General features: G+C 40.5%; 1 protein-coding gene across 2 annotated transcripts in view; it reads right to left on the reverse strand.

Moving 5' to 3' along the window:
* Positions 1–255: 255 nt before the first annotated feature.
* Positions 256–23,068, reverse strand: part of b9d1 (B9 protein domain 1) — a 38,635-nt gene continuing 15,822 nt past the window's right edge. Inside the window, exons 3-7 of one of the 2 annotated variants that reach the window (XM_043711236.1) lie at positions 13,587–13,698; positions 13,113–13,209; positions 6,077–6,139; positions 3,565–3,632; positions 256–1,199 (exon numbers count right to left, since the gene is read on the reverse strand). In XM_043711236.1, coding sequence (XP_043567171.1) covers positions 1,078–1,199; positions 3,565–3,632; positions 6,077–6,139; positions 13,113–13,209; positions 13,587–13,698 — 462 coding nt within the window. In that variant the 3' untranslated portion in view covers positions 256–1,077. The remainder of the gene's footprint in view (positions 1,200–3,564; positions 3,633–6,076; positions 6,140–13,112; positions 13,210–13,586; positions 13,699–23,068) is intronic. The other variant, XM_043711237.1, reaches the window with a different exon arrangement.

Below are 23,068 nucleotides of genomic sequence, written 5' to 3' on the forward strand. Positions count from 1 at the left end.
TGGAATAATTCAATTGACTCCTAATATTGATGATGCTTAGCAGTTTTGCTATTTCACTCAACACGAGTACTTTTCACAGAAGGCAAAAGGTTTTCTCCATCTTCTGAAATTTTTTTAAAAATTGTCAGTCTCGCTTAAAGCCTCAATTTCTTTTCCCTTAGTCTTAACTGGTGTTGCCATTACTAACAGATGTGTGAATCTGAGAATAGTTCTAACAATGGCTAAAATGGTAAAATCATTAGAAAGTAACTCAAATTCTGTGGTTGTATTTATTTCCAAAAAGAGCTTAACTTATACACCAAGCAACACTATAATTACTGGATAACCTTTTTAATGCTCAATCAAGTGCATTTTTTTAATACCAGAAACAAAAATCAAGAAACAAAGTTTGATTGGTAAGTGTTGTTGGACATTTGTGCTTCAAGTCATTGGAGTCCTTTTTGTCACTTTAAAATGTTGAAATGGAATGGGATGTTTCGTCACCTCCTGGTTGGTATGGCATCTGGCAAGAATGCTACTACTGAGCCAAAGCTAAAGTCAGAGAAAAGATTGAGGGATTGTGATGAAATCTTTATGGCATGGAGAAGATTTTTCTAGTATGTGTTCATAATGAGGTCAACATTTGCAGATAACGACAACATGCAGAATGGAGATGGTCAGTGGACAATCTTATTTTTTTCTTCTCCCCAAATCAGTAAAGAATGAAATACAACATGACTGCAGTTGGACAGAACAATAGAATGATTATAGACTGTACCCACATCTATGAAGGACATCAAGTGCTAGTAGAAAAATTGTTGTGAATATACTCATCTATTCAGATGATCAATTGTTTCATTATTTCAGAAGATCACAGGTAAAGTATTACAACCAGATCCACATGGGATCTGTTACTTGCCTTGGACCATACTATTTAACTAATGCTTTCCTGATCAGAGAATGTGTGTCGCAGCAAATACTATTAATCCTGATATTTTGCAAATAGTGGACTATAGACAAGTAACATATTTAGAAAATGCATAGTTTAAAAACATTTCAGAATAGTGACAATTAATTTAAATTTGTTTCCTGACACATTTAGAATCCTGTATTGTCAGATGTTTGATTAGTAGGGATTGAATCGTATCCAAGCTTCTTCAAGTCCTTGGTGACGATGTTGAAAGAGATGGTTACGTAGCCTTGTGACAATACCCTTGTAACTAAATATGCAAAAGAAGACAATGAATATTCCATTTGCTTCCATTAACAATTGCTGTAAAAGGTGAAAACATGACCTAATTACATAGAAGGAATAATTTTATCTAAAAAAGTACTAGTTATAAAAAAGAACAAGTGTTTTACTTGCAGAGGAACACCCACTTCCTACCATGTTTAATTTCTACAAGGAAAGAAGGGAATTAGTGGAGATGAGATGGACAGAGTGAACTAGCAATGGCCTATTGGTATTATTGCTAGACTGTTAATGCAGACACCCAGTTAATGTTTTGGATTTAAATAATTAAGAGTCTAATGATAACCACGAAACTGTTGCCAGAAAAGCCAATCTGCTTCATTGCTGTGGGTCTGGAATCATATGCAGGCCAGACCATGTAAGGACAGCAATATGATTAATTTTCAAATGCTCTCAGGGCAACTATGGGTGGGCAATACATGCTGGCCAGCAATACCCTTACCCAGTCAATGAATTAATATATAAAAATGCAAAAGAAAATGCTCTGAATATTTTAACAACAGTTCTGGTATGTCTTCCTTGGAGTCACTACCAGTTAACCAATGCCTTCAATACTTGAAGAAATTGATCTAGTCCCGTTTGCCAGCATTTGACCCATATCCCCTTCTAAACCCTTCTTATTCATGTACCCATCCAGGTGAGTTTTGAATGTTGTACACACCTCCACTGGCAGCTTATGCCATACACACACTATATCACCTCAGAAAACTCAAGTTAGAGAGACATGATTTCCCATGCACAAAGTCTTGTTGACTATCCCTAACCAGTCCTTGCCTTTCCAAATGCATGTAAATAGTGTCCCTTAGGCTCACCAGTTTATAGCTCTCTTTTCTTTTCCTTATCATCTTTCTTAAATAATGGCAACACCTGTCTTCTGGCACCTCATCCATGGCTATCGATGATACATTGTGTGAAGACCTTTTAAATCTTTTCCCTCTCTCCATAATACTCCAGTTCTGGACTCCCCTACTCTGGTTAAAAAAAAAAAAGACCTTTCCTTTCCTCGTACCTATGCCCCTCATGATTTTCTAAACCTCTGAGGTCTGCCTATAACTCCCACTCCTGGCAACATCCTTTTAAATCTTTTCTGAACCCTCTGAAGTTTAACAGCATTGTTCCGAAAGCAGGGTGACCAGCAAGGTATGCAGCTTTCTAAAAGTAGCCTCACCAATGTCCTCTACAGCCACAACATGACATTCCAACTCCTATACTCAATGCACCAATAACTAATAAAGACAAACATACCAAATGCTACCTGCACCCAGGTCTTTGTTTGGCCACATCCTCCAGGAACTTACCATTAAATGTGAGTTCTGTGCTGGTTTGTCTTACCAAATGTAACACCACATTTATCTAAATTAAACAAAATCAGCTGTCCTGAGGAGTGGCAGATGCAAGTCCTATTGTACTCTAAGATAACCTTCGCTGTCCACAACACTACCAATTTTGTTACCATGCAAACTTACCAACCATACCTCCTATATTCACATCCAAATCATTTATAGAGTTGATAAAAAGCAGTGGATACAGCATTGATCCTTATAGTACACTGCTGGTTACCGGTCTCCATCCAGAAAAACAACCCTCCACCATCACACCCTCCATCTCCTACAGTCATGCCAATTTTGTTACCAATTTGCTAGCGCGCCCCCCCCCCACCCCGATTCCATGTCATCTAACCTTGCTAACTAGTCCACGAAATCTGATCACTGCTTAAGCCCATATAGATAAAGTCTGCTACTCTGCCTTCATCAGTCTTTGTCATCACCTCAGAAAACTCAAGTTAGAGAGACATGATTTCCCATGCATAAAGTCTTGTTGACTATCCCTAACCAGTCCTTGCCTTTCCAAATGCATGTAAATTGTGTTCCTCAGGCTCACCAATTTATAGCTCTCTTCTTTTCCTTATCATCTTTCTTAAATAATGGCAACACCTGTCTTCTGGCACCTCATCCATTGCTCTCTGTAAAGGGTCCAGCAATCTCTACCCTAGTTTCCCACAACGTTCCAGGTACATCTGATAAGGACACACAAATTCCTGGGACCTGAATTGTAGCCTGATAAGCCCGTTCCATAACTGCGGCAAACAAGTGCAGTGAACCTCACCCCAGTTTGGGGGTGGAAGCAGTGTGAGGAAAGAAAATCTGAACCCCCCCCCAGTACTGTGATATTCAGCATGCTATATCATTTTCTATAAAGGCATCATTTTCCCTAATCTGTAACAAATTCGTAAGACACTGCTTGTCAGATTTAATCATATGAAACTACTAGCCCTGTGCAGCAGAGCAATTTCACTGGTAATATGTAAACTGAAAATATTCTCTGACTCAAACCTTCTCTTCCTTCTCCTTGTGCAACCACTTTAGGATCTGTAAATTCTGGGCGCCTTCCTGTGAGCCAGCTAAACAAAAGGAACAAAATAATGTGTAGTGTCATAATCTCTGATAATGATGCAAGGAAAGTTGTGTCTTCAGAAACTGAAGTCAACATTCCTTCTGCTGATTCAAACATATTCGCTACATTGTAGCTAGATAGAGATGGTCTGCAAACTCTTAATTTGGCTAGCTCGCTAGCACCATATATTGCCTCTTACAGAAACAGTCCATGGTGTTTGTTTTAAGGAAATCAACCTGTTGATTTGTTGAAATAGTGGGACTTGAAAGCAGGCCTCCTGACTCAGAGGTAGGGACTTTACCACTGCATCACGAGTCCAAAGGAATCACCTATTTCAGATGGCCATTTCACAAAGACAGTTCACACCTGGGCTTGAATTGAGAATTGAACCCGATGTGTGACTTATCAAATTAACCACGTGCTGCACTCTGTAATAAAATAGTTTAGCAGAGTTCACTATTTAAACAAAAATGAGTAATGAGTTTGGAAAAATATTAGAGGATGTTTTGTATTCCCGTAATAAAATTAAGAGAAAATTAGGTTTTAAAAGAAATAACCATGCAAGTCATGTTCAAACCCCCTATTGCATTACTATTGGGAAAAATAAACTAGGATTCTAAATACAAGAAGTTTTTTTATTATAGTATCAGTTCGGATTCTCTGCCAAGCTTCTATTATCTTAAAAGTGATAAGATCCACACAAAGTGCCTCCAGAAACATAAGCAATATGGATTTGCAGATGCAATCATGTTCTTTCAAATCATGGCTGTTACTCAATATGCATTGATTAGTTATGAAGGCAGCAAGTAAAAATGTCATATGCTAAAATTTTACTTGTCTCATGAACGCATACATCCTGGCTGAGACTGGCACCTTTTGTGAACCTCAAATGTCCCCAATATAATTGATAGCTATTAAAACCAAGCAGTGTAAGGACGGGGATAAACTAGAATGGAATATAAAAGAATGCATGAAAATAATTAGTTATAGAAAGACAACATTGGAATAGTGAATTAAAACATGACTGCGTCGTTATAAAGTTCTTAATAATTCCCACAGTAATGGACAGCAGGAATCAAATGTTATAAGATGGTGTAACAACTATAAATCAGATCACTGGATTTTTAATTTCTATCATAATAAATTTTCTATCAATTGTATAATAAATTCAGATGTTTGTTGCAATCATGATTTGATTAAATGGAACTATCAGCACTGCTTTAAACATCAGCATTTGGGATTGTTGTTACGACCATTTTGTGGATTATTCTTCTTTAAGGTTTAATGCATTTACGACGCAATCTAAAATTCAGGGAACTACCTCTGTTATTGAGGTAAACAGGTTTGTCATCAGCAATCCAGACCCTAATTTATCCCCATTTTACTGACTCATGTACTGAGCTACCTTTAACAGATGATCCATGAATCACACTTCAAAACCATGCACACATTTTAGCTCTGGTCGCATTAGTTACCCTCTTAAACTTCAGCTTCACCAGCTGTACACCAATTTAGCCTTCCTGTAGCAAGTCTTTTCAATTTCTTGTTTCAATTGCTTTCCAATGTTTCACTAATTTAAGTAAATAGTATAATATATTGTTGGAATTTTAACAAACTATATAACTTAATCACCAAATATGATTAGAGGGATACTGCCTCAGGACTGTTCTGACATTCAGCACAGATTGAGAAACAATGCAGGGGCCAAGAATTTTAGAAATTGCAATACTATGATCAACTTGGGAGCCTGAATGCTAATTTAGGACTCAGATACATTTACACCTCACAAGGTTTCAAGCTGGTCATCCAGCAAAAGAGAACTCCAGTTGTTAGCCATTATTGTGGAGGAGTACCCTGCCATGTTCTGAATGTCCATTTGGGATTCTGTGAGGACCAATTTCCAACACTACTCGTAAGACATTGCTGAATCCAAACACTGACAGGCAGTCTGATTGTACAGGGTGCTCAAGAGATGGAGAGCTGCTCCAACACCATCGGTTTTTATGTAACAGTTCCATGTGCCTGCTCTACCATTCAGTATGATCACTACATGCCATACAAATCTGTACCCTGTTCCTGCTAGTCGATTCTAAATTGCCTGCAAAAGATGGTGTTAGACCACTTTCTTGAGCCACTGCAGTCCGCGATGTGATAGTTACTGTTCGTTTGGAAATATCTCCAGGGAGGGACGAGAGGAATGATGCAGCTCAAAAGATGGGAGGTAACAAATCAATCCTCAAGTTTTTGATAATTTGTTATCAAAAATGAAGATGCTTATAAATTGTCAAATAGATAGGACAATACAAGTATAAAAATGTTAACACAATCCTTTTAATCAGATAATATATTTAACTGCTCACATTTTAAAGTTCTGCAAGCTTGTAATAACCATTATTTTAATATTTTATTTGGAGATGACAACTAAATAATGATATCCAAAAGTTTAATTACCTTGTAAATTTTTGCAGCTTAGATGAAGACTCTGGGACAAACATTGGAATAGTTCTTTTATGTCTACAAATAAAAGCAAATTGCCAATGCAGCTTTATTTCATTTTAAGCTTTGTTGTAAAGTTGTATTATTCTATGAATATTGATAATATTTAAAATGTTAAGTACACCCATGTACAAGATTACACCATAACTAGGCATTTTTCAGAATATATTCTATCTGCTTACGCAGTTCTAATCCATTTGATGCCTCCTTATAGCCTCACAATTTTAACTCTTCTACAGAGGTTTTGTCATCAACAGAATGTGAACTGCTGTGGCTACAGTACAGATTTCCGTGATAGCCCACTAGTATCAGCCTGCCATCCTGAGAATAAGACATTTATTTCCACAGTTTTCTGTCAGTTAACTAATTCTCAATACATACCAGTATCATCTTACATAGTCTAATTTATTGACCTCACATGTGGGACTTTATCAAAAGGTTTCCGACAATCCAAATAAAAATACTAATTTTTGAGGATTTGATGTTAATTCGTTTGTGGGTGTCACTGACTCCAACAATATTTATTGCCTTTGAAGTGGTGATGAGCTGCTTTCTTGAATTGCTGTGGTGCACTTGCTGCAGGTAGACCAGAATTTCATTTGGGGGAGGGGGGCAATTTCCAGGATTTTGACCCAGCCACAGTGAAGGAACAGCAAGATATTTCCAAGTCAGGATGGTGAGGAGCTTGAAGGGAAAAGAGCAGGTGGTTGTATTTCCAGGTATCTGCTTCCCTTGTCCTTCTAGATGGAGGTGACTGTTGGCTTGAAAGATGCTGGTTAACAGTCTTTGGCAAATTTTTGCAGTGCACACTGCTGCTACTGAAAAGCTTCTTAAATGGTGTTGCTCATTCAGGCAAGTTGGAGAAAATTCCATCACATTACTTCTGCTTTGTAGATGGTCAGGCTTTGGGGAGTCAGGAAGTGAATTACTTATTACAGTATTACCTAGCCTTTGAACTACTCTTGTAGCTATTGTATTTGTCTGTCAGGTCCTGTTCAGTTTCTCATCAGTGGTTGATATTGGGAAATTTAGCAATGGTAATGCTCCTTAATATTAAGGGACAGTGATTAGATTGTTTACTTGAGATGGTCATTGCCACTTTTCAGCCCAAGCCTGGATATTGTCCAGATTTTGGTGCATTTGGACATTATCAGAGGAATCACAAATGGTGAACATTATGCAATCATCAACTAATATCCCCACTTCTGACCTTACTATGGAGGGTAGTTCGTTGTGAAACAGCTGAAGATTGTTGCACTTTAGGCCCTAATCTTACTCTAGTCATTCTTTTATTCCTGACATATCTATAGAAAGCTTCAGGGTTTTCCTTGATCCTACCTGCCAAAGACTTCTCGTGTCCCCTCTTGGCTGTTTAGGTCCTTTCTGGCTAACTTGTAACTCTCAAATGCCCTAACTGAGCCTTCACACCTCATCTTAGCATAAGACTCCTTCTTCCTCTTGACAAGAGATTCAACTTCTTTAGTAAATCACGGCTCTCTCGCTCGACCGCTTCCTGCCTGACATCCTGTAGAATTTTAAAAGATAACCACCAATGCGTCTATTATCTCTATGGTGACCTCCTTCAACACTCTCAGCAAAAGCTCACTTGGTCCAGAGGGCTTTGAATCTTTAATCCAGTGAATAATTTTGAGAGCCACTCTTAATTGATATTAAATTTCTTCCAGTTCCTCATTTTTATGTCTTAGTTCAGTAATACTTATGGGAGGTTTTCTGTATTTCATCTGAAGATAAACACAGTAATTGTGTTTTTTTGCCATTTCCCTATTCTCAATTATAAATTCTTCTGTCTCTGCCTGTAATGAATTCACATTTATCCTTGATAATATTGTTTTGTCTTCATATATGTAGAGATGTTTTACAGTGTACCTTCTAAGTTTCATGCTTTCATACTTTGCATTTGTGTTCCCTCATTCCTTCCTTTATCAGATTCTTAGTCATCCTTTGCTGGATTCTAAATTGCTCCCAATTCTCAGGCTTAGCACTTCTTCTGGCAACCTTTACAATTCATTTGCTTTGATCTAATGCAATCTAACTTTTTTTTAGCCACAGTTAATTCACCTTTCCTCTGAGCTTTTCTGTCTTCAAAGAATGTATATTTGTTGCAGACCATGTAAAACCTCTTCTAAATATTAATCATTGTTTGTCTACCACCAAGTCTTCTAATGTATTTTCCCAATCCACCATAGGCAACTTGCCCTCATGCTTTCATAGGTTCCTTTATTTAGGTCAAAGACCTTTGTTTCAGAATGAACCATGTCATGGTCTATCTACACTTCTTGTTACTGCAGGAAGGCAGCCAACATCATCAAAGACCCCTCCGCTGGTTCTAATCTCTTCCAATTGCTTCTTTCAACAGAAGATACAAAAGCTTAAACACATACCAACAGATTAAAGAAGTCTCTTCCCTGTTATTAGACTGCTAACTGGACCTGTCAAATTTCAAATCTAATGTTGATCTTGCTTTTGTACACCCATGCAGTCGTAACTCTGCCTCGTTCTGTCCAATCTACGCTATGATCTGTATGTCCTTATTTGTTATAATTTGCCTATTCTGTCTGCAAAACAAAACTTTCCACTGTCACATGTATCTTGTTACAGTGGAAACAATAAAACAAATGAAATCAAATAATGTAAATTTATATGTTCACTGCTTCCCAAAGGTGCCTTTACCAAGGATATTTATTAGCCTTTTCTCCAACAATTCTAATTCTTCAATGCACTGATATAAAAACTAGTGTGTGCACACTCCAGGAATTCACCCTCTGTAGCCTAAACACTGAATAGGTTTAAGCGAAAGTGAGGACTGCAGATGCTGGAGATCAGAGTCGAGATTAGAGTGGTGCTGGAAAAGCACAGCAGGTCAGGTAGCATCTGAGGAGCAGGAAAATCCACATTTGGGGCAAAAGCCCTCAGTCTATCTTATGATGTAGGATATGTGATTAATTTATATTTATTCCATATAATTTATTTTGCAACATTGAATTTTGACCTAGTGGCATATGAGCTTTGTGAGGACATGAGTTTAATGATTAACTTATACATATTTCGGTGGTCATTGTTTTCTTAAAGCAGTCAGTGTGTGTTTGGGGATACTAATGGGAGTTTGTTTACATTGGGAGCATGAGTTGGCCATTCAGTCTTTCTGTCCACATTCAATATAATTGCACCTCATTATCCAAGTCAGGAGACAATTCCCATTTTCTCCACATAGGCATCAAAAACTACACCTATCTCCTTGAAAACATTCAATTTTTTGTCTCAACTGTCTTCTATGGCACCCTCTGGGTGAAGAAATTTCTCATCTCTGTAGTCTACTCTGTAACCTTAGTCTGTGACACCTAGGTCTTAACTCCCCAGTCACTGAGAATACCCTATGTTTACCATGTCTAGGCCTGTTAAAATTTTAAGTTTTCATGAGATTCCCCCCATTCTTCTAAATTCGAGTGAATATAGTACTCAGTTTTTTGAAGTAATGAAGAGGATTGATGAAGGCAGAGCAGTGGGTGTGATCTAAATGGACCAGTACGGTGTTCAACAAAATTCCACATGGTAGACCAATTATTGAATTGAATTGAATTTATTTGTCATGTGACCTGAGGCATAGTAAAAAGCTTTATCTTGTGAGCAATAAAGGCAGATCACATAGTCAAGTAGCATAGATAAGTAAATAATAGATAAACAGTTGCAAAAACAAAAACACAGGTATAGGCAAATGTTAAGAGTTTGTTAGTCCATTCAGTGTTCTAACAACAGTAGGGTAGAAACTGTTTCGAAACCAGCTGGTGTGTGTGTTCAGGCTCCTGTACCTTCTCCCTGATGGTCGAGGTTGTAGAAAAACATCGCCAGAGTGGGATGGATCTTTGAGAATGCTGGCGGCTTTTCCTTGACAGCGGGCCTGGTTGGTGGATTCTATAGATGGGAGGTTAGCCTTTGTGACTGTCTGGGCCAAGTTCACCACTCTCTGTAAACATCTCCGATCTTGAATGGTACAGTTGCTATACCAGGTAGTGATACATCCGAACAGAATGCTTTTGAAAGCTTGTTGGGGATGACCACTCCCAGGAGCTTGACACTCTCCACTCATCCCATCTCTGTGCTGTTAATGTGTAAGGGGGGGGGCATGAGTAACATTCTGTCAAAAATCAATAATGAGTTCTTTGGTTTTGCTGGCATTGAGAGCTAGGTTGTTGTCAGTGCACCATTTTTCCAGGTCTTCCACTTCCCGTTTATAGTCTGTTTCATTGCCATCTGAGACTCAACCGACTATGGTGGTATCATCAACGAACTTGTAAATGGCATTAGTCTGGTATTTGGCAACAGAGTCATGGGGATAAAGTGAATTCAGTAGGGGCCTGATATGCACTGAAGCTCATGTTGAGTATTTGTGAGGATAAATTATTGTCCCCAGTGGGTCAGGAAACTGAGGATCCAGTTGCAGAGAGTGAGGCTTAGCCTGAGATCACTAAGTTTAGTAATCAGTCTCGAGGGGATAATAGTGTTGAAGACTGAACTGTAATCAATGAGTAGGATTCTTATGTAGTTGTTCTTGGTATCATGATGTTCTAGGGAGGAGTGAAGGGCAAGTGATACGGCATCTAACGTGGATCTGTTGATCCAACAGGCAAACTGGACTGAGTCAAGCGTAGTGGGGAGACGGGAGTTGATTAATGCCTTGACCAACCTTTCAAAGCACTTCATGACCGCTGAAGTTAGGGCCACTGGGCGGTAGTCATTGAGACATGCTGCAGGGACATGGATGATGTTGGCCCTCTTGAAACAGGCAGGGACAGTGGCCTGCTGCAGGGAGAGGTTGAAGATGTCTGAGAAGACCTCTGCCAGTTGATCTGCGCATGCCCTGCGTGCACAGCCTGGTACTCCCCATCGCTTTCCTTGGATTCATATGAAGGAAAACTGATCTGACCTCTAATGCAGTAACAGTTGGGATAGGTTTGTCAGAACTTGTTGGAATAGGTGTTACCTCTCCAGTGAAATTCTGCTCAAAGCAAACCCAGAGGGCACTAAGACTATCTGGGAGGGATGTGTCATCACCTGCTATCATGCACTGTCTCTTTCTAGAACCTGTGATGTCATTCAGCCCTTCCCATAGTCGTTGGGTGTCCGTCTGGGTCTCTAGTTTGGATTGGTATTGGTCCTTGGCTGGGATTAGATCTCATGGAATATGGGAAGAACTAGCCATTTGGATACCGAACTAACTCAAAAGGTAGGAAGGAGAAAGAGGGTGGTGGTGGAGGGCTGCTTTTCAGAGTGGAGGCTTGTGACCAGTGCTATGCTACAAAGATCAATGCTGGGTCCACTGCTTTTTGCCATTTATATACATGATTTGAATGTGAACACAGGTATGGTTATAAAGGTTGTAGATAACACCAAAACTAAAGCTGTGGTGGACAGCCAAGAAGCTTACCTCCGAGTACAATAGAATCTTCATCAAACGGGCCAGTAGGCTGAGAACTGGTAGATAGAGTTTCATTTAGATAAATGTGAGGTCCTGTATTTTGGAAAGGCAAATCAGGCAGTACGTATGCTTCCCTTTATTGGTCAGTGCATTGAGTATCAGAGTTGGGATGTCATTGCACAGAATTTTGGTTAGGCCAGTTTTGTGCTCAATTCTAGTCTTCCTGCTATAGGAAGAATGTTGTGAAACTTGAAAGGGTTCAGAAAAGCTTTACAAGGATGTTGCCATGGTTGGAGGGTTTGAGCTATAGGGAAAAGCTAAATAGGCTGGAGCAATTTTCCCTCGAGCATTGGAGGCTGAGGGATTAGATTAGATTACTTAGTGTGGAAACAGGCCCTTCGGCCCAACAAGAGCAACCCACCCAGACCCATTTACCCCTTCACCTAACATTATGTTGCACTCGTTCCATAGTCAATATTCCAGAAGTGTTCTTACCAAGGCACTAAACAACTGCAGCATGACATCCCCACTATGAAGGCCAACATAACATTTGCCGCCTTCATCTGCTGCATATGTCTAAGGGCTGTCAAATCTCACTGAATCCCCCCCTTTCTAAATCGATTGCCATTCAGATAACAAACTGCATGTTTTTGCTACCAAAAAGTGGATAACCTCACATACATCCACATTATACTACATCTGCCAAGCATTTTCCCACTCATTCAACGTTAACAAATTACACAACGATTTCTGCATCCTCCTCACAGGTCAACCCTTCTACCCAGCTTTATGTCATCTGCAACATTTGAATTGAATTTATTATCACATCGTCTGAGGCATGATGAAAAGCTGTGACGTTTTAGATATATTGAAGGCTTTCAGATAGAAGATTCTAGAAATTTTTGGAAACTTTTTAGTTTGTTTGGAGCAAATGTGCAGAAATCTTGGTTGAAACTGAAAATGTAAAACAGTTATTCCTGAGAAGGGAGGTAGCTTAGGTTAGTTAAATAGTTTACCTGTGTAAGCAGTTTAATTTAACAGTTTCAAACCAAAAGTGTATAGTTCCAACTCTGAAGGGGTTACTTGAAACTGAGGTCTAAGCTCAGTTGTACAAAAAAGGCTATCAGATTGTTAAGATGCTGCAGTTAAATTAAGCCCTATTAATATAAGAGAAGGGAATTCTCTCTGATGAGAGTAGTGAAAAGGAAGGTTTTTAAGATTAATAAGATTATGTATTTTACTGTGTGCTTCAGAATCTTCAAATTTGTGTTATGATTTGACTTATTCTATTTTATCTCCTATGTAATGAGCTTCTGTTTTATTGTTAAACGTGAATCTGCAACATTTTATGTTTGTGTTTCATGAATGACCATCTCATTAAAACCACAAAAAACAAATATGATAGGTTTCAGTCTGGGATCAGAATCTGCAAACTGAAGTTGCCATTATTACTATTTTATGTGCACTCCTGATTTCCCTCACTGGGTCTATGCTTCCAAAATTGCTGGACTACTAACCATGAATTTATTTCTTTTAAAAAAAAAAGACCTGACTCACCTTCCTGGAGTTGTGGGAACATGAACACCTCCATAGCCACGGACGACATCATTTCCAAACAGATCAGCACCGTACACACTTATAACGATCTGTGGCCCTTAAGAGAAGGAAACATGGGTGCTCAGCAACCGTGTATGCTTCAGATAACTAATATCTACAATAAATGTGACATTATTGAAGGCATTCCATCTCGGCCATAATGTGCAGATCAAAATCCCACACCAGGATGTCAGCCACAGAGGAGTATCGTAACGACCAAAATAAATAGTAGAACATCTTACAGGATAGTAGTAGTGTCCCCACATCATGGTCAAAGGTCTGATTCAAGTCTCACCTGATGTGGATCACATTCTGTCTGAACAGCTGGCTTTAAAAAATCTTTTTTTGCAAGTATTCCTATTTCTTAATGTTTTTAAAAAGCGGAGTCATTTTGTTTAAAAGGGTTCCTGAATTTAATAAAGAAAAAACACTTACAGCCAAATGGGTTGGTACTCTTGAATGTGATTTCCATTGGAAAGTTCCACACAAAGCATTGACTGCTATCCCTATTTTTAGAGGTGATCTGGGATATCCCTTCCTCTAGACCCTAAAAAAAAACAAAAATAGCAATTGCTACAATAAGGAGCAGTACACATTTTACTGAAGATAAACCTCCATGGAGCTGCTGAAATTCCATGACTGATTATTTGATCCCTTCATATGGAAGAACTTCTGAATTGAGGAATTAATGCTGAGTTGACTTGCATCCTATCTGTCCACAATCTATTTTTGGAACTTTGCACTATAAGACAGTAACAAAACTAATTCAACTTACATTAATTGTTTTAGTAACAGATGGATAGTACTGGATAACTATCCTTTGCTTGTAATCATCATGTTGTCCAAGGTTTGTGTGAAGACTTGTAGTTTGGGTGCTGTGTCGTGGTTGTGGGTATGTTTACCAAGCTGGGAAGTTGATTTACAGATGTTTTGTCCCATCTAGGTGACATCGTCAGTGCTTTGGAGCTTTCTGTGAGGTGATTCACCCCATATACCAGCCACTACAATGAACAACTGGAATCTATTTGGTTCCGTTTCTGCTGCTTCCAGTTGTTCATTGTAGTGGCTGGTATATGGGGACTAGGTCATGCTGGCACTATGGACTCCATCAACAAGCACATTGACCTAGACACCGGCTACTACAATGAACAACCAGAAGCAGCAGAAACAGAACTAAATAAATTCCAGAACACTGTTTTTCAGTACTTTGGATCCTCCTATGAAGTCCTGCTAAAGTGTCACCTAGATAGGGGAGGAAAAGTCTGCAAATCAACTTTGCAGCTCAGCGAACATCACGTAGTCATTACTGGTTCTCAATTGCTTTCCGACATGCGATAACAAAAATACAACTGAGAACATTTTTCACTGTAGTATATATTTCAACACTTTTAATAAGAGTACATTGCATTCCTTAAAAGTAATCATTAACAGTTTCAAAATGTTAAAGCAAAAGTAAAGTATCATTTTTGTATCATATACATGGTATTCAAACAATGTCAATTACTCATTTAGAATATAGAACATAGAAGAATACAGCGCAGTACAGGCCCTTCGGCCCTCAATGTTGCGCCGATCCAAGCTCACCTAACCTACACTAGCCCACTATCCTCCATATGCCTATCCAATGCCCGCTAAATGCCCATAATGAGGAAGAGTCCACCACTGCTACTGTCTTCTTCCAGCCAGCCAACTCCTAATCCAAACCTCCAACTCACCCTCAATGCCATACCTCCGTATTTTTTGCAGTAGTCTACCATGTAACCTTTAACATGCAAATTTTTTTATATTTTCCGTGGTCAAGCAAATTAAGAACATGAGGAGCCACAATGTCAGACAGTCTCTCAAGCCTTCAATAAAGATCACAAGTAATGTTGATCTTAACTATGTTTTCACACCTGGTTCCTATAACTCCTGCCACCCCTAAGAGTTTGTCCATCTCAGATTTTAATGAATTCAATGACTCAGTTTTCACTCCTCTCGAGGAAACCTGCTTCTCATTTTTTTTTAAATGAATGATTTGCTATTAAACTTTGATCTGTGATTTTAGATGACACCATGAGGAGAAACAACCTAGAATAATCAATCATGTTAAGTCCCCTCAGAATCTTGTGATTTGAAATCATCATCAGGGGAGACAGGACAGGTGGTGACATAATATTGATCAGGGAATCAATTACAGCAGCAAGCAGAGACGATCTTAGAAGGCTCCTCAAATGAAGCCATAAAGGTAGAGCTTAAAAAAAATAACAAAAAAGGAGCAATCATAATGCTGGGAGTGTATTATACGTCCCCACTAATTGAGAGAAATAGAGGAGCAGGTATGTAGGCGCATTTCAGAGAACTGTAGAAGTAATAGGGTAGTGACAATGGGAGATTTCAATATCTAACTAACTGGGGTAGTCATGGTGTGAAAAGTTTATGGAGGGCAGAATTCTGAAAATGAATCCTGAAGTGAGTGAGTGGAGTGACAGCATGAGTGCACAGAGGCACAATGGTTAGTAATGTTGCTTAACAGGCCCAGAGACCTGGATTCAAATCCAGTTTTGGATTTGTGTGTGTGGAATTTACAAGTTCTCACCTGTTCTGTGTCAGTTTCCACCAGGTGCACCGGTTTCCTCCCACAGTCCAAAGATGTGCAGATTAGGTGGATTGGTCACAGAAATGCCAGGTTACAGAGACAGGGGTGGGACACTCTTTGAGGGTCAGTGCGGATTGGATGGGCCATAATGTAGGGAATTCCATGAAGTGCAGCAAGAGAGGGTGCAGTCATGGACTTAATGTTAGGTAATGAAGCCGGCCAAGTATTTAAAGTATCAGTCGGGTGCATTTTGCATACAGTGATCGTATTTCCATTAGATTCAAACTTGTTATGGAAAAGAACAAAGGATGGGAATATTCTGAAACGGGGAACCTATTTTAATAAAGTCAGCTACGATTTGGCCAGTGTACTGAGAGCAGATATTTTTAGGTAAATCAGTATCAGAACAGTCTATGCATCTAAGGAGGAAATCAGGAGGGCACAGTACTAAGATGTTCCAATAAAGAAGGGATCAACAAATCCAGGTTGTAAGGGATATACAGGATTGGATAAAGAGAAACACAATATACATATAGAAATTGAAGAAGAACTGTAATGAAATTAAAGAAATTAGCACAAATAGAATGGAAATTCTGAATGGTCTGGCAGGCTTAGAAGTAGATAAATATTTAGGGCCAGATGAAATGTATCCCAGGCTGCTGAATGAGACAAGGAAGAAAATAGACCACAGGAGAGATTCCCACAGGACATGGTAGGAAGGAGGAAAGGAAGGGAAAGGATAAACAAGGAAACGGTAGACCAGTCAGTCTAAGTCAGTGATGAGGAAACTATTGAAAGTAATCCTGCGGGACTGAATAAATCTGCAATTGGAGAGACCGGGATTCATCATGAAGACTCAGCCTGTTTTTGTTTTAAATGGTCCTGCCTGACCAACTTGATTGAATTTTTCAGAGGTAACTAGGTGTGTACATGAGAGCAACACATTTGACATGATCTACTTTGATTTCAGCCAGGCTTTTGATAAAGTCCTGCAAGTGAGTCTAATTGCAAAGGTAAGAGCCGGTGAGATCTAAAGAAAATTGGCAAATTGGATGAGAAACAGCAGAGTATTGTACAAGGAAGCAGAAGGGGCTGGAAACCTGTATCTAGTGGGGTCCCAAAGGGCTGAGTTCTGTGGCCTTTGGTATTTTTATACAAATAAATGATTTGGACTTAAATGTGGACCTCTACATAGAGGATGGCCCACACCTGAACCAGAGGAGTTCTAATATGGGGGGGGGGGCCGGCAGTAGAGGAGAGTGGGAAGGATGGGAACCTGCATTGTTACTCCAGTGTACAGGAGGTTGAGAGTAACAAGGTCATGAATAAGAACAAAGAAAATTTACAGCCCAGGAACACTTCTCCTGACTAAGGAACAACACTCCAAAGCTTGTGATTTCAAATAAACCTGTTGGACTAAAACTTGGTGTCATGTGAATGTCTGACTATCTCCACCCCAGTCCAACACTGGCACCTTCGCACCCTGTACTTTCTTACAGACAGTGGCGAATAAGATAGCATGTGGGGTTGGTTAGAACAAAGAACCGAGAAAATTTACAGCCCAGGAACAGGCCCATCGGCCCTTCAAGCCTGAGCCGATCCAAATGTACTGTCTAAACCTGTCAGTCAATTCCTAAGCATCTGTATCCCTCTGCTCCCCATCTACTCATACATCTGTCCAGCTTAAATGAATCTACTGTGACTGCCTCTACCACCTCTGCTAGCGACGCGTTCCAAACGCCCACCACCCTCTGTGTGAAGTACTTGCCGCATGTATCCCCCTTCAACTTTCCACCTCTCACCTTGAAAGCATGACCTCTCGTTATTGAATCCTTCACCCTGGGAAAAAGCTTGTCTCTATCCACCCTGTCCATACCCTTCATGATTTTGTAAACCTCAATCAGGCCCCCCCCATCTTTTTTCTAGTGAAAATAAACCTAACCTACTCAACCTCTCTTCATAGCTAGCACCTTCCATAGCAGGCAACATTCTCACAAATCTTCTCTGCACCCTCTCCAAAGCATCCACATACTTTTGGTAATGTGACGATCAGAACTGTACACAGTATTCTAAATGCGGCAGAACCAATGTCTTGTACAATTTTAACATGACTTGCCAGCTCTTATAGTCAATACCCCATCCAATGAAGGCAAGCATACTATAGGCCTTCTTGACCACTCTATCCACCTGTGCAGCAACCTTCAGGGTACAATGGATCTACAGTCCCAGATCTCTCTGCTCATCAACTTTTCCCAAGGCTCTTCCATTCATTGTATAATTTGCTCTAGAATTAGACTTCCCTAAATGCATCACCTCACATTTGTCTGGATTGAAAGCCATCTGCTACCTTTCTGCCCAACTCTCCAGTCTGTCTGTATTCTGCTGTATTCTCCAACAGTCCCTTATGCTTTCTACTACACCAATCTTTGTGTCATCTGAAAACTTGTTGTGTCATCTGTAAACAAGGTTTCAAGATCATAGGAGTGTATCAGCAAGCAGGAAGGTTGTTTGAAGTGTGTCTACTTCAACGCCAGAAGCATCCGGAATAAGGTGGGTGAACTTGCAGTATGGGTTCGTACCTGGGACTTCAATGTTGTGGCCATTTTCGGAGACATGAATAGAGCAGGAACAGGAATGGTTGGTCCAGGTTCCGGGATTTAGAGGTTTAAGTAAGAACGGAGAAGATGGCACGAAGGACGTTTGAGGACTTGTCTACTGAGGTAGTATGGGCTAAGGTTAGAAACAGGAAAGGAAAGGTCACCCTGTTGGGAGTTTTCTTTAGACCTCTGAACAGTTCTTGAGAAGTAGAGGAAAGAATAGTAAAGATAATTCTAGCCACCAAAAGACATGACCAGCTACCACTAGTAAATGATGAGGAACACCAGTTATACTGGGACAATACATCCAAGATTTAGATGTTTCAGTAAGAACAGGGAAGTGGTAAAAGAGGGGGAGGTGTGACATTATTAGTCAAGAACAGTATTATGGTGGCAGAAAGGACATTTGATGATATCTCGTGGGTTGAGGTTAGAACACGAAAGGAGAGGTCACCCTGTTGGGAGTTTTCTATAGGTCTCCAAGAAGTTCCAGAGATGTAGAGGAAAGTATTGCAAAGATGATTTTGGATAGGAGCAAAAGTAACAGGGTAGTTATTATAGGGGACTTTCACTTTCCAAATATTGATTGAAAACACTGTAGTTCGAGTACCTTAGATAGGTCAATCTTTGTCCAACGTGTACAGGAGGGCTTCTTGACACCGTATGTAGGTGGGCCAACAAGAGGCAACATTGGATTTGGTACTGGATAATGAACTGGGTCGGGTATTAGATTTGGAGGTAGGTCAGCACTTTGGTGATTGTGACTACTAGTCGGTTACATTTACTTTAGCGAAGGAAAGGGATAGGTATACACCAAAAGGCAAGTGTTATAGCTGGGGGAAAAGGTAATTATGATGCGATTAGACAAGATTTAGCATGCATAGAATGGAGAAGGAAACTGCAGGGGATGGGCACAATTGAAATATGGAGCTTGTTCAAGGAACAGCTACTGTGTGTCCTTGATAAGTATGTACCTGTCAGGCAGGGAGGAAGTGGTCAAGCGAGGGAGCTGTGGTTTACTAAAGAAGTTGAATCTCTTGTCAAGAGGAAGAAGGAGGTTTATATAAAGATGAGACATGAAGGCTCAGTTAGGGCGGTTGAGTGTTACAAGTTAGCCAGGAAGGATGTAAAGAGAGAGCTAAGAAGAGCCAGGAGGGGATAGGAGAAGCCTTTGGCAGGTAGGATCAAGGAAAACCCTAAAGCTTTCTATATGTATGTCAGGAATAGAAGAATAACTAGAGTAAAATTAGGGCCAGTCAAGGAGAATAGTAGGAAGTCGTGCGTGGAGTCTGAAGAGATAAGAGAGGTGCTAAATTAATATTTTTCGTCAGTATTTACACAGGAAAAAAGACAATGTTGTTGAGGAGAATACTAAGATACATGCAGTTAGACTACACAGAATTGAGGTTCATAAGGAGGAGGTGTTAGCAATTCTGGATAGGTCCCCAGGCTGGATGAGATTTATCCTAGGATTCTCTGGGACGCTAGGGAGGAGATTGCAGAGCCTTTGGCTTTGATCTTTATGTTGTCATTGTCTGCAGGAATAGTGTCAGAAGATTGGAGAATAGCAAATGTTGTCCCCTTGTTCAAGAAGGGGAGTAGAGACAACCCTGGTAATTACAGACCATTGAGCCTTATTTCAGTTGTGAGTAAAATGTTGGAAAGGATTATAAGAGGTAGGACTTATAATCATCTGGAAAGGAATAATTTGATTCGGGATAGTCAACATGGTTTTGTGAAGGATAGATCATGCTTCACAAATCTTATTGAGGTTTTTGAGAAGGTGACAAAACAGGTGGATGAGGGTAAAGCAGGTGATGCGGTGTGTATGGATTTCAGTTAAAACATTTGACAAGGTTCCCCACGGTAGGCTATTGCAGAAAATACTGAGGGTGATTTAGTGCTTTAGATCAGCTGAAATAAGACAGAAGGTGGTGGTTGATGGGAAACATTCAGCCTGGAGTTCAGTTACTAATGGTGTACCGCAAGAATCCGTTTTGGGGCCACTGCAGTTTGTCATTTTCATAAATGACCTGAAAGAAGGCTTAGAAAGATGGATTAGTAAATTTGCAGATGACACTAAAGTCGAAGGAGTTATGGACAGTGCGGAATGATGTTGCAAGTTACAGAGGGACATAGAAAAGCTGCAGAGCTGGGCTGAGAGGTGGCAAATGAAGTTTATTGCAGAAAAATGTGAGCTGATTCACTTTGGAAGGAGTAGCAAGAATACAGAGTACTGGGCTAATGGTAAGATTTTTGGTAGTGTGTATGAGCAGAGAGATCTCAGTGTCCATGTGCATAGATCCCTGAAAGTTGCCACCCAGGTTGATAGGGTTGTTAAGGCAGCATAGGTTGTGTTAGCTTTTATTGGTAGAGAGGTTGAGCTTTGCAGCCATGAGGTCATGTTGCAACTGTACAAAACTCTAGTGCGGCCACACTTGCAGCATTGCGTAGAGTTCTGGTCGCTGCTTATAGGAAGGACGTGGAAGCATTGGTAAGGATGCAGAGGAGATTTACCAGGATGCTGCCTGGTATGGAGGGAAGGTCTTATGAGGAAAGGCTGAGGGACTTGAGGCTGTTTTCGTTTGAGAGAAGAAGATTAAGAGGTGACTTACAAGATGATCAGAGAATTAGATAGGGTGGACAGTGAGTGCCTTTTTCCTCAGATGGTGATGGCACGAGGGGACATAGCTTTAAATTGAGGGGTGATAGATATAGGGCATGTGTCAGAGGTAGGCTCTTTACTCAGAGAGCAGTAAGACGTGGAATGCCCTGCCTGCAACAGTGGTAGACTTGCCAACTTTAAGGGCATTTAAATGGTCATTGGATAAGTATATGGATGATAGTGGAATAGTGTAGGTTAGGTAGGCTTCAGATTGGTTTCACGAGTCAGTGCAACATTGAAAGCCAAAGGGCTGTAATGTTATATGTTCTATGAATATGGGAGGGTGCATCAGTACGTTTCCAGGTTATACTAAGTCGATGGAGCGGTAAATAGTGTGGATGATAGCCTTAGATTACGGGATGATATAGACTGACTGAATAGTGGCAAATGGAATTCAATCTGGATAAGTGTGCAGTGATGTACTTGGGCAGGACAAACAAGGCAAGGGAATACATGAAGAGTGCCAAATATCAGGTGGAACAAACAACTGTGGATCCCAGAAAGAAAAATAGGCTGGAGAAATTCAATAGGTCTGGCTGCATCAGAACTGTTCTGAAAAAGGGTCACTGGACCCAAAACACTGACAGCTTTCTCACCACAGATACTGCCAGACCTGCTGAAGATGAAGATCAAGGGGTATTGGTCTGCATGCATACCAGTTCTTTAAAAGTAGTGGGTCAGCAGACAAAGTAGTTAAAAGGCACAGAGTTTAAGATCTTTTATACAGTTCCAGGGACTTTATGCTGGAACTACATAAAATGTTGGTCAGGTCTCAGCTCGCATTTGACAAGGTTCTTCATGATAGACTGGTTAGCAAGGTTAGATTCCATAGAATCCAGGGAACGTTAGCCATTTGTATACAAAACTGGCTTGAAGGTAGAGACTGAATTCTGGATTAGTGGTGCTGGAAAAGCACAGCAGTTCAGGCAGCATCCGAGGAGCAGTAAAATCAATGTTTCGGGCAAAAGCCCTTCATCAGGAATACAGGCAGAGTGCCTGATGGGTGGAGAAATAAATGAGAGGAGTGGGGGTGGGGAGAAAGTAGCATAGAGTACAATAGGTGAATGGGGGTGGGGATGAAGGTGATAGGTTAGGGAGGAGGGTGGGGGAAGGTTGCAAAGAGTATAATAGGTGGATGAAGGTGAAGAGACTGGATGCCTCCTAGCAGAGCACTTTAGGGAACATCTCTGGGACACCAGCACCAATCAACCACACTGTCCTGTGGCCCAACATTTCAACTCCCCCTCCCACTCTGCCGAGGACATGGAGGTCCTGGGCCTCCTTCATCGCCACTCCCTCATTACCCGATGCCTGGAGGAAGAACGCCTCATCTTCCAAGTCGGAACACTTCAGGGCATCAATGTGGACTTCAACAGTTTCCTCATTTCCCCTTCCCCCACCTCACCCCAGTTCCAAACTTCCAGCTCAACACTGTCCCCATGACTTGTCCTACCTGCCTATCTTTTTTTCCACCTATCCACTCCACCCTCCTCTCTGACCTATCACCTTCATCCCACCCCCATCCACCCATTGTACTCTTTGCTACGTCGACTTTACTGCTCCTGGGATGCTGCCTGAACTGTTGTGCTTTTCCAGCACCACTACTCCAGAATCTGGTTTCCAGCATCTGCAGTCATTGTTTTTACCTAGTTGAAGGTAGAGACAGAAGGTGGTGATGGAGGGTCGTTTTTCAGACTGGAGGTCAGTGACCAGCAGTGTGCTACAAGGATCGAAGATTTTTGTCATTTATATAAATGATATTGATGTGAAAATAGGAGAATGGTTAGTAAATTTACGACGGGACTGCGATCAGATGGGCCAAGGAATGGCAGAGGAGTTTAATTTCAATAAAACGAGATGTTGCATTTTGGTAAGGCAAATCAGGGCAGGACTGTACACTTAATCATAGGTCCTGGCGAATGTAGCTAAACAAAAAGACCTTGGGGTGCAGGTTCATTGCTCCTTGAAGGTGGAGTCACAGGTAGACAGGATAGTGAAGAAGGTCTTTGGTACAATTGCCTTTATTGGTTGGTGCATAGGAGTTGGGATGTCATGTTGCGGCTGCACAGGATATTGG

Source organism: Chiloscyllium plagiosum, chromosome 21 (assembly GCF_004010195.1).
Source record: "Chiloscyllium plagiosum isolate BGI_BamShark_2017 chromosome 21, ASM401019v2, whole genome shotgun sequence".
In the NCBI taxonomy this organism is placed as follows: Eukaryota; Metazoa; Chordata; class Chondrichthyes; order Orectolobiformes; family Hemiscylliidae; genus Chiloscyllium; species Chiloscyllium plagiosum.